The sequence below is a fragment of the Neomonachus schauinslandi genome, chromosome 16 (genome assembly GCF_002201575.2).
Source record: "Neomonachus schauinslandi chromosome 16, ASM220157v2, whole genome shotgun sequence".
Taxonomy (NCBI): domain Eukaryota; kingdom Metazoa; phylum Chordata; class Mammalia; order Carnivora; family Phocidae; genus Neomonachus; species Neomonachus schauinslandi.
Window position 1 is genome coordinate 2,471,203 of NC_058418.1, and position 12,131 is coordinate 2,483,333.

The 12,131-nt window shown below is 46.2% G+C and overlaps 1 protein-coding gene across 1 annotated transcript in view; it reads right to left on the bottom strand.

Annotated features, from left to right (window-relative positions):
* Positions 1-1,712: 1,712 nt before the first annotated feature.
* Positions 1,713-12,131, bottom strand: part of NLRP5 (NLR family pyrin domain containing 5) — a 30,672-nt gene continuing 20,253 nt past the window's right edge. The window contains 6 exon segments of the mRNA XM_021682292.1: positions 1,713-1,845; positions 3,440-3,610; positions 4,851-5,021; positions 7,050-7,220; positions 9,278-9,448; positions 11,399-11,569. Coding sequence (XP_021537967.1) covers positions 1,713-1,845; positions 3,440-3,610; positions 4,851-5,021; positions 7,050-7,220; positions 9,278-9,448; positions 11,399-11,569 — 988 coding nt within the window.

A 12,131-nucleotide genomic window follows, 5' to 3' on the forward strand; every position in this document is an offset into this window, starting at 1 on the left:
CACTAAACACAGACGGCAGGTGTTAGGTACTTTTAGCTCGAGGTCAGGTGATATTCCTTTAAAGACTAAAATAGTAATGTTTTATTAGCGTTTTTTTTTTTTAAAGATTTTATTTATTTGAGAGAGAGAGTGAGAGAGAGAGAGCACAAGAGGGGGGAGCAGGAGAGGGAGAAGCAGACTCCCTGCTGAGCAGGTAGCCCGATGCGGGACTCGATCCCGGGACTCCAGGATCATGATCTGAGCCGAAGGCAGTCGCTTAACCAACTGAGCCACCCAGGCGCCCGCCTTATTAGCGTTTAACACAAGCATTAGTGGTACTGCCTCACGGGGTATGCGGGTCAGATGGTCATGTGTCCCAGGTGGAAGAGCCGGTATTCCGAAGACTAGGACGTCTCTAATTTAGGAGGTGTAACTGTGACCCCTCTCCCCCATTCACATCACACAAACCATGCCCCACTGGTCCAAGGCACAAGCATTATGTAGTCTGAGATACTCCCAGAACATGCATTTAAAAAGTATTCCTGCAGAGACACCACAGACTAAAGATAATTCTAGCAACATAAGCCCAAGGAAACTACAGGGCTGACATTTCTCCTATGCTCTGCATAAACTTTTCCTCAGCCATATTACAGGGCTGAGAGGAAGCAGGCTGATCACCATCTAATCACCATCTGAGAGGGAACAAGCCTAAAACATTTCCAGGTTTGAAAAAAAAATGAGGCTTGGAATTTGAAGACCGAATGAGTTAATTTGTAGATTGTTTCAAGTAGAGCCTGTGTTAGCGACCATCATCATGGAATAGAGAAATAAACGGAAGGACCAATAAATAGGACACATTGGTGAGAACACAAGAATTTCCCACTTTCCTGGGAAGAGACTGGTTGATCTGTAGCCATGGTAACAAGTAGCCACCCAACCGGACCCTTAAATGGATCCAAGATGACTTGCCCCAGGGAACATGCTTTGACAAGGCAACGATGGACTCCCCTTAGCTTCTGAGATTCAGCCGATCAGGAAGGGATTCACTCTGATGAACACACTTGTGAACGCTAAGCAGTCTTACCTGAGGAACTACATGTCGCAGCTCACTCCAAAGACTCACCAATCCCTGAACTCCATGCTTCCCCAAATCCCTACCTACATAAGATCAGCAGTCTGCTCTTCTCGGAGACAGTGGTAGACCAGTTCTTCACTACACTAAGCAATACATTTGGTTTGTTTATATTTAGATAGTGATAGTCACACCATCCTCCTCTGACTTTTAGATTGTGCTTTAATTTTTTTTTGTAACACCAGCAGAGTTGTATCATCAACATCTGGGGGCCACTTTTAGAACCTAAGTCCTCCCACTCTTCTCTTGGATCATATCCCCACTGCTCAAGAAGGTCACATGGTATTTACTCCCCAAATGCTCAGTGCTTATTTTATTTGATTTTCTCTATATGCTCCGAGGTAGGACAGACATTTCATAGATACAGAGATCCTAGGATTGGAAGGTCACAGCCTATGTCAGAGGCAAATGCAATAACCAAGTTATATTGGACACATGAGAATTGCCACCAGTGAGGGCTTTGTGAGAACCAGAACTCATATTCCATCTCTGAGAGGGAACTCCTGGGTACAGCTTGCCCCAGAAGACCGCTTTTAAATGTTCCTCCATCAGAGTGCATGTGTGTGTGTGGTCGGGGGCGGGGTGGGAGAGTTTCATGTTTTCAGTTTTTCCACCAATACCGGTCATCTTCATCAAAAGAATACCAACCGTCACCAATTATGATCTGTGGCTTGAGTCGTTGGACCTCGTTCAGAAGCTTCCGTATTTGAGTGGGATATTGCCATTTCCACAACCTGGAGAGGCAGAAGGGGGACACATTACTCTGGGAATTTGCTTCTGCTTCTCCTTTCCTTAAAATTCCTGGAAACCCCATCAAGGATCTGAAACCTCTTCTTGTACTCTTGAGGTGCTCCACAGAGCAAGAGTAAATTCCTACATGTGAAGGCACACTTGCATGTATTAGGTGCTACACTGAGCTTTTATGGGCATCTGCCCCTCACCACGGTCCTCAGAGGCAGGCATGATTACTCATCCATCCATAAACTCCTTCCTGAGAACCTTCTTTGTGCCAGGTCCTGTTATAGGGTTCAGAGGCACAGTGATGAATAAGGCAAAGCCCCTACCCTCAGGAAGCTTATATCCTAGGGCAGGAGAAACAGGTATTCAAATAGATACACAGCATTGTTTCTATTTTACAGATAGGGAAATAGGCTCCTGGAAGGTCCAGTAGTAAAATCCAGGTCTGACTCTTCAACTGCCAAGTCCCATAATCACAGGCTGAGCTTGTCCAAAGCTATACTGCTTCATGAGTCATTGATACAAATATGCTCTCTTTCAACCCAATATTCTGCCTTTCCAGCTTCTCTGCTGAAGAGATCACTGTGACAGTTCCCCTTGTCCACACTGAAGTCTCTGAATCCACAGAGCCATGCCTTCCATTCCATCCTTCCCCTCAGATCCCACACTACAACTACCCTGTTACATCCATACGTCGACACTTGAGCCCTGCACAAACCCAACCACCGTGAGCTGGGCTACACAGAGGCAGTTTTTCAATCAGGGAGTTTGCTATTGAAATAAATATAGGACAACCAACCTCAACGGTCTGTCCATCTTAACCGTTTTTCAGTGGGGAGTTCAGTGGTGTTAAGTACACTCGTGCTGTTGTGCGGCCATCTTCACCATCTATCCTCATAACTTTTCATCTTCCCCAACTAAAACTCTGTGCCTATTAAACACCGACTCCCCATCCCCTCCCCCTCCTCCAGTGCCACCATCTACCTTTAGTCTCTATGGATTTGACTGCTCTAGGGACCTCACTTAGGTAGAATCATGCAGTATTCGTCTTCTTGCACCTGACTTACTTCGTCCATGTTATAACAGGTGTTAGAACTTCCTTTTGTTTTAATGCTGAATGATATTCCACTGTGTGGATATATCACACTTAATTTACCCATTCCCCTGACCGCAGATGCCTGGGCTGCTTCTGCCTTTTGACTACTGTGAATAATGCTGTTGTAAACATGGATGTACAAGTAGTTCTTCTAGATCCTGGTTTCAGTTCTTTTGGGTATGTACTCAGAATTGTTGGATCATATAGAAATTCCACTTCTAGCTTTTTAAGGATAAACATCTGATTTGTATGTTGTCTCTACATTCTTCCTAAACCCATCCAGAAGTAAGCCCCATGATATCAGGCACCTTACCTCTGTCTCTATCCCTATCCTCAGTACGGTGCCCGGAACACAGTGGGCACTTAGTGGCTGAATCAAGGATCTGGTTGTTGAGCCACATCTCAGCTTCTGGGATAAAGCGTTTCTCCACCAACCAGCATGCTTTGTAGCAGAAGGAGGTTTGTATCTCGGAAGACAATCGCCAGGGACTCACCCGATTATTTGTAGGTTAGATGTGGGTTGTGCAAAGGCGGGACACAGCTTCATCATTCCTACGGGGCTGAAATTGTTCTGCATCAGATTCAGGCTGGTCAGGCGCTGGCTGCAGAGGAGAGCCGAGGCGAGGGCCTCACAGCAGCCGGAAGTCAGTCCACACGCCTCCAACCTGCAGGGCCAACACGCCAAGAAATGCCTCCAAAGTTCAGTGACCGACCCTTCAACCCACTGGCCTTTCATGGCAATGTTTAAGATAGAGGGGTGGGCTCTACCACTGGTGTTTCTGGTTTCTAATGGATTCCCAGGCGACGATGCTCGTTCTCTTGTTAAGAGCCACTGGGTGACTTAATTACAGTCGTGGAAAGAATGAAAGATAAAGGGTGAGAATGCTTGCAACTAGGGAACAAAGCAAGGCACATGGAGAAAGACTTGCTGAAAACCTGCATTTCACCTGGAACCCAAGAGGCAAGAAGGAAGCCAGGTGAACAGGGCAGGAAGTAGCGATATAGGCTTGGGAGTTGCACGCACCTGACCCTCGCGGAAGGAAGGCTGGGACATGTCAAAGACTCGGACAGTGAACCAGACAGCCACAGGGGAGTCAGAGGCCACGGTGTGAAAGGAGGCTGGGCATTTTAGGTCACATTAAGGATTTAGGATTTTATCCTAGGAGCAGCTGAGGGCCAAACAACTTTGTTGGATGTAATAATTGGATGGTGGCCGTGTTCTCCCATGTTGGAGATGCGTGTTGAGGTATTCAGAGGCTGAACAACAAACTATAACTCGCTATGAGATGGTTCACCAGATAGAGCAAAAGACTGATGATCGTTTAAACTGGGTGGTGAGCATGCAGGTTTTTAATGTCCCAATCATTCTAGATTCTGTGTATTTGGGAATGTCTTGTGATAGAGTAAAAAGTTGTGGGATGTGCTCAAGTATTTTTAAGTGCCTATAGTTAGATGGTGAGGTGGGGTTGAATAAAGCTTATTGTTATTATTGGTTTTGCTTCTAAAATAATATCTAAGCCTCTGTGAAAACAGGAAATCTCTACTAGGGAGGCTGTGGAAAGAGGTGAGGGAAGGTAATTCAGTGATAGCATAAGGCACTTGATAGATTGCCGATATGAGTGAGGTTAAGCTGATAGCGGTAGGGATTTTTCCTCTATTGTTTCAGAAAGAAGGGAACGTGGGTACAGATATTAAGTGGTTTCATGGTGGAACGTGCAGGGCTTTCCTATGAAATGGCTTCATGTTGATTCGAAGGGGGTGAGGTCATTTCTTAAGCACCAGGAAGAACAAGGCAGGTTCAAATGGAATTGTGAGAGTTGGAACACTGTCTTTGTTCAGCAACTTCACGCCCAGGTCCCCCTTCCTCTTCACCCAGCCCTCATACTGGGGACCCCAGGAACTCACCCGAGCCTCCTCAGAGAAGCCCTCCTGTGTTTCAGCCCCTCGCACAGCGCTATGATGCCTTCATCACCCAGGGCATTCACTGCCAGATCCAGGCTCTTCAGGTGTTTGCTCCTTGTGATCACATGGGACAGTTTCTTACAGCAGGCGGCAGTGAGATGACACTTAACCAGTCTGCAAGAGGAGAGCCCATGTCATTTGAGGAGAGGGCTAGAGGGGGACGATGCCCAGAAACATCAGTGGGGCTTTCCTGGACTCCTTCCTCACTGGGAACCTTTCTGTCCATCCCTGGGAATGGCTTAGGTTGTGCAGCATCCAGTGGCTCAGGTAAGGAGGGATGATAGTGGCAGGTGGGGAAAGCATGTGATGTGGCTGGAGGGATCTCTGGAAAAAGAAATGAGCACATCAGAGCTTGCTTCCCACCTGCAGATGGGATGAAGATTCTCCCTGGTGGATGGAGAAAAAGAGACAGGAAAAAAAAAAATGAGGAGAAGTTGGTAGAGTCCCTGAGAAAGTGAGAAAAGATGACAGATAACAGAAGGTACTGAAATGCTAGATGGGTTTGGGGTCCGAAAGGAGAGGCATCTTGTGCTTCTGTTTCCGGGACGAATGGGGAGGGTGGGGGCAGAGAAGGCCCCTGAAATACCGACTGCATGACTCATTTGAGTAGAGATGATGGGAACAGCTCCACTGTCTCCTATCTTCAGCTAAGAATAGAATGATCCCACTGGGGATGAGAGAGTCCATCTTCACGAGGCGTTCACACAAAGAATGAGCAAGAGCTCATACCTGCAGACCAGGTGTTAGGGCTCACACCTGCAGACCAGGTGGGAATGGCTAAGCCTCAGATGCCAGCAAGGATCAGTGATGATGATCCCCCAGCATTTAAGCGTAACCCCAAAGAAGTGGCGCCTCCAAGTGATTAAGCTTTAGTTTCTACACCATGCAAAAGTAGAGCTCGAAACACCGATTTCATGAAAACAAACATAGGACTAATACTTGGGGGGGGGGGGCACTCAGATCTGTGGGCTATGATCTCTATCCAGTTTCTTTCTTTTATTTATTATTGGAGAAGGAGAGATATTAAAATGGTCCTACTTTTTGGTTCACTGATTCTTTTTTTTTTTTAAAGATTTTATTTATTTGACAGAGAGAGAGATAGCGAGAGAGGGAACACAAGCAGGGGGAGTGGGAGAGGGAGAAGCAGGCTTCCCTCAGAGCAGGGAGCCCGATACGGGGCTCAACCCCAGGACCCTGGGACCATGACCCCAGCCGAAGGCAGATGCTTAACGACTGAGCCACCCGGGCGCCCCTCTACTTTTGTAACTGAGAAAAAGATACTACCAAGTACACAAAGATTTAGAAGGTATGCATGACTAAAACATTGGACGTAAGCTCTATGTCCAGCTTTAGGGGATTTTTAAAGTTATGATGCATCATTCAGTGGAATACCATACCATACTTAGTTTATGATTACGGTCTGCAGATCCTCAAGGGACAGAATGTGAGACCAAAAGGCAAGGTTTGGGCTCCTAAGGGAGTTCTGGTTTCCCCTGCAAATGATTGGTAGGAGAACTACATGAGCCTAGACATGTGAAATATTTAAAGCCCTGTGCCTGCCATGTGGCAAGAATGCTTTCAGCGGTAACTGCTGGGATCCTTTCTTTGTAATACTTATGCATCCAGGAGGAATTTGCCAAAGTATTAACTGCTTTGTCAGATTGGAGATTCATTTCTGTTCATTGATATCTTTTAACTTTTCTATAGTCTGTTTAAGGATGGAATAGTCTTATTAAATAGAAACACTCCAATAAAAGGTAAAGAAATTTGAGCCCCAGAGGAAGAAGGTGTTGAGAGAGAGCCCCTCCATCTCCACCCTACATACAGAATGAACAGCTAAAGAGTAACTTAGGGCAAAAACAGGTTTTCTGAAAAGTGAACAGGTTTTAGAAATCGAGGGTGACCTAAGCTCCAAAAATCCAATCGTGGGGTTCCTGTCTGGACTCATTTCTGTGTCCTTCCCACACTCACTGTGGTAAACATATGAAAGCATGAGCATCAGTTGACCCAACTAGACCCAACTAGACCCAATTACCAAGAACTAATTTTTGGTACCAGTCTTCCTGCTCACATATCTGGACTTTCTAGGAACCCCAGTCCCCAGTATGGTAGAACTGACCCCTGACAACCATTGAAACTTACTCCAGGTCCTGGAGGTGACAAGATGGTTCCATCAGGACCTCGCAGAGAAGGTTCATCCCACCATCTTCCACGGGGTTCATGCTAAGGCTCAGATGCGTCAGATGTTTGTTGCCCATAAGTGCAAACGCAAGAAAGCCACAGCCGGCGACATCCAGGTTGCATTCATTTAGTCTGTGGGGCGCACACAAGGGAAAGAGGAAGGTTATACTCGTGACTTGGTGTCACCTTGGGTAAGCCATTTCTGTTGGCCTCAGTTTCCTCCTCCTTTGGGAGGGTATTATGTAAGGGGGTACTTAGGGAGGTTTCAGCTTGGGTAACAGGATGACCATGAAGTGCTTGGTATGATATCTAGCAGAATGCATGCACTGGATGCCGTTCAAGATGCTCTTTTTAATCTTCCTTCATACTCAATGTGTTGCTTTCCTATGGCTACTGTAACAAATTACCACAAACTTAGTGGCTTAAAACATACATTTATTATCTTACAGTTCCGGAGTTCAGCAGATTTTGACTGAGGCAAAAATCAAGGTGTCAGCAAGGCTGTGTTCCTTCTGGAGGCTCCAGGGGAGAATCGGTTTTATTGCCTTTCCTAGCTTTTATAGGGCTGCTCATAGTCTTTGGCTTCTGGTCTTCAGTCAGCCATTATATCCTGTTACCATATCTCCTCTCCCACTTCTCCTTTCCCTCATAAAAACCCCTTTGATTACATTAGGGCTACTCAGAGAATCCAAGATAATTTCCCATCTCAAGATCCTTAACTTGCTCACACCTGCAAAGTCCCTTTTGCCATTTGAGTTCACATATTTACAGGGATTAGGACATGGGCATCTTGGGGAGCAGGTCACTCTTCTGTCCACCATCCTCAGCATCTTCCCATCACTTATTCACTGAAGAACCTTGGAACCCACAAGGTAGACATGTACATTAAAGTTATATTCTTTAACAGAATTTCTGGCTACAGGTACACCATTAACATATGTTGATTTTTTAAATTAGAGAGTTATTGGTGAACTAATTGGTCAATGGTGTGAAATGGCAGAAAGCAAAGTGACCCCAGCAAGGCAAGCTGGCAGTGTGGGACTGGTGTAACACCCATCTTTTGTTCTCACCACCAGACCAAAGATGTAGGCTAGAAGAATAACCTGGCAACAGGGCAGCAGTTTTCAAAGCAGTTATGGAGACCCCTTGCTCTACGCTAGAGTGCACGGCCTCCCCTCACTGTGCACGTGGTACTGTCCAGAGTGGTGGGGACACTACCTCTGTGCCTGCCAACCCTGTGTCACTATTACCAGCATCCAAAAATCTCAACTATCCAGCTCTCCCTACCAGAACCTAAGCTCTGTGAACTTAGGGACCACGTCGGTCATCTCTGCATCACTGGCAACTAAAAGTGTTCGCCAGTTGCACGCGCTTACTGTAGTCAGTCCTCATGATGTGGGGATTCTGTGTTTGCACATTTGTCTGCTTGCTAAAATTTATTCGCTACCCCCCCGCCCCCAAGTCCATTTCGTGGTGCTCATGGGTCCTGCACGGACACACGTGCATGTGCAGAGAAATATTCGCACACGCTCCCCGCTGAGGCTGAACTCATTTCAAATTCCCTGTCAACAAGTATCCTTTTCATGATCCAGTTAGGGCCATGTTTTCCGCATTTTTGTGTTTTTTGTGGGTCATTTTGTTGTTTAAGATGTGGTGCTAATGTGTGGAGCTGAAGTGCTGTCCAGCGTTCCCATGCCCAAGAAGGCTGTGCTGTGTGGAGAAAGTGCTTCGGAGATGAGCTTCGTTCGGCCACGAGTCATGGCGCGGTCGGCCCCGAGCGCAATGTGAGTGAACCAACAATATGTATTAAATAAGGGGTCTTTAAACAGAAACACACAAAGCGAGGTTAGGTACTGGTTGGTTGATGAAAATGTGACCAGAGGCTCGAAGGAACCGAATCCTGTGTTTCCCCTGGGAGCAGTGGTTCGGTGTTTGTGACGACTTTATAGAACATAACTGCAGGAAATGATGAGAATCGCCTGTATTTGGATAAATGACGACTTCCCACTGTAAGAAAACGGGCCGAGATGGAATTTTCCAGGGAAGGAGGAAATTGGCGGGGACAGGATGCAGCCTTATCGGTTCCCTTCATCATAACAACCGTCCTCCCACTGCTTTGAGCTTGCGAGCGTCACATGCTGTTTGTAACAAAGCAATGCAGTCCTCCCAAGGAAGCAAGCTGGACTCACGTCAGCCTCTGTAGCCCACAGGTGGGCACTTTTATGGCTTGACACAGCTGATTCACGCCTTCACTCCCCAGGCCGTTGCTCGACAGGCACACGTGCGTCAGACTCTGGTTGCTGGTGAGGGCTGAGGCCAGGTCCTGGCAGTCGGCAGCTGTGAGGCCACAGCTCCCCAGTCTGCAAGGAGAGAGCCCCCAGGAAGGAAAGGGTGAGGTCTATTCTGAAGGTTGCCCCCTCCCTCCTTCGCAAATAAGGGAAAGAAATCCTACCCCATGGCTGACCATGCTCTTGCAGACGTATGCTGAGGTCACACTGTGTCTTGCATTTAACTTGCAAACCCAACCCTGATATTTATATAAATGGCATGGGTGACTAGATCTGCCATCACCCACAATGGGAGACACATGGACAAGGTCAACCTGCTCCCCATCCAGGGGTCCTTGCTCCTTACATGTGCTGTGGTGTGAGGTGTTGCCCAGATTAGGAACCTTCCTATATAGAAAGTGCTCTTCCTATTCCATCCGTTTCTCAAAGCTTCATACACAATAGCACTTGAAAATAAGAATTTCATACTACTTCTCTCATGGGATTGTGGCAAAGCTAAATGAATTAACACATCTAAAATGCTTAGAGCAGCGCATATAGCAAACATTTACTCCCTATTACTGACAGTGATTTATTTTGATGAAGAAATACTGGCTGGGTTGGATTAGAAGGGGGTCAGAATATGTAAGCCTGAAATATGCCACTTGGGCATAAGGATGATCTTGAGCTGAAAGCAACTGAGAAAAAGCAGACACAGGAAGGGCTCGGTGCTCTCCCCCATCTGCCTAAAAACAGGGCATGAGTTTCCCTTGTACGTGTGTCCCTCCTCTTTGGTACCAGCAAGAGAATGACCCTTGTCACCAGAGATGGACATGACATGGAGATGAGTCATCATATAACATTTATCTACCATTAATTCCTCTCATATACTTCCTAGTCACCTACCCACAATTTATCAGCCCCTAGAAGCCCCAAACGCCTTTTGTCTAGTCACTTCTCCACAATTTAGCGTAACTTTGTTAAAATGATATATAAGCTTGAGTCTAACCACTTCTTTGGGTTTCCTCACATCTTTTCTGTGAAACCTCCATGCATGTTAAAAAAAAGTAGTACCAATACAATATGTGTGTCCTTTGTCCTGTCAATCATCAGTTTAATTTGCAGGCCTCAGACACTGAACCTAAGAGGATAGAGGGAAAGTTTTTTCCTTCCCCTACAGACTGAGGGAGAGAAATGTTGGCTTCTAATGTGATTCCCCCCCCCAGGAATTTAAAGGGTAATTTGTGCCATTTTGTTTTCAATTTCTGCTATGACTTTAGACTCAAACTCCCCAGGAAAGAGGGATGTTATTGACATGGCATGTTTTGGGAGTGATGAGGGGGGAAACAGCTTTGCCCAGATTGTAGGTCATCGAGGGGGAGATTTCCAAGTCTTAGGTATCAAACCAGAGCTCGTGTTTTAGTTTTGCCTTTTATTCCCTATGTGGCCCTAGACAAGAGATTTTTCTTTCTTCTGGATTCTGTTTCCTTATCAGCAAATGGGGTGAAAATAATTCCTATGTGGCACGTTGTGAAGGGTGGCATTAATGGGATTAGAACACTCAGCACAGGGCCTGGAAGGACGCCATAGATGGCAGCTCCAACCACAAGCTAAGACTCTCTGGGATTTTGGCATTGGTGCAACTTTCCAGTATATAACACGGCAGTGCTAACTCTAAGCAGAATGCCGTATGTGAGATCCCCAGACCTTATTTGTCTTTTAATGGTACATCTGTACCCTTAACCAACCTCTCCCCATTTCTCCCCCCAACCACCAGCCCCTGGCGGTCAACGTTCTTCTCTCTGGTTCTACGCATTTGGCTTCTCCCCTAGACTTTTATATCGTTCAGATTTGATAGCAAAGACACAGATGTTATTTACTGAGTCTTCTTTTATACCTCAATATTGGGGCACTCCCATGGGGTCAGAACTCCCATTCTAACCCTTGGCTTAGGCGTCCACTAATTCCCCTCCCCTCCTTCCCCACCATTTGGGCCACGTCAGCTAAGAGAAAGGAGCCCTGGTGGACAGAAGTGCAACTCACATCAGCTTCTGCAGGGTGCACTGTGAGGCAGTCAAGGCATTGCAGAGCGGCTTTATGCCCCGGTTTGACACCTTATTTCCTACCAGGCTGAGAGATTTTAGGCTGATGGACGTAACAAGGATTTGGGAGATCACCAGGCAACAGGCGGGGGTTAGTCCACAGTGATCCAACCTGCAGAGATAAACAACATGAAATGCATTCTCACTTCTCCCCCCAAAGCAACCCATTTCCCTGTGCACCAGCTACTCTGGCCATGTTGCTGATTTCTGGACACAGTTTGCTCTAGGCTCAGGGTCTGAGCATTTGCTATTCCTTGTGTTTGCACCATCCCTCCTGATCCCCAAACCCACATCTTTATGTGGTTCAATTTTTCATTCAGGTCTCCTGAATGTCACCTCTGAGTTCGCCAGTCTCACAACCTTACTTAACTGTGCCTGCCCCACCCCACTGCACCCAAAACCCCTCTATCCAGCATTATTTTATGCATAGCAATGATCACCAGCCAATGTTTCATATATTTGCACTTTAAAAAAATTGAAGTATATCTGACACGTAATATTGTGTAAGTCTAAGGTATAAGCATGTTGATTTGAAACATTTATATACTGCAATATGATTGCCATTGTAATAGTGAGGACCTCTGTCAGGTCACATAATTATTTCTTTTTTGTGGTGGGAATAATTAAGATCTAGTCTCTTAGCAAGTTTATGTTTATAATACAATATTGTTGTC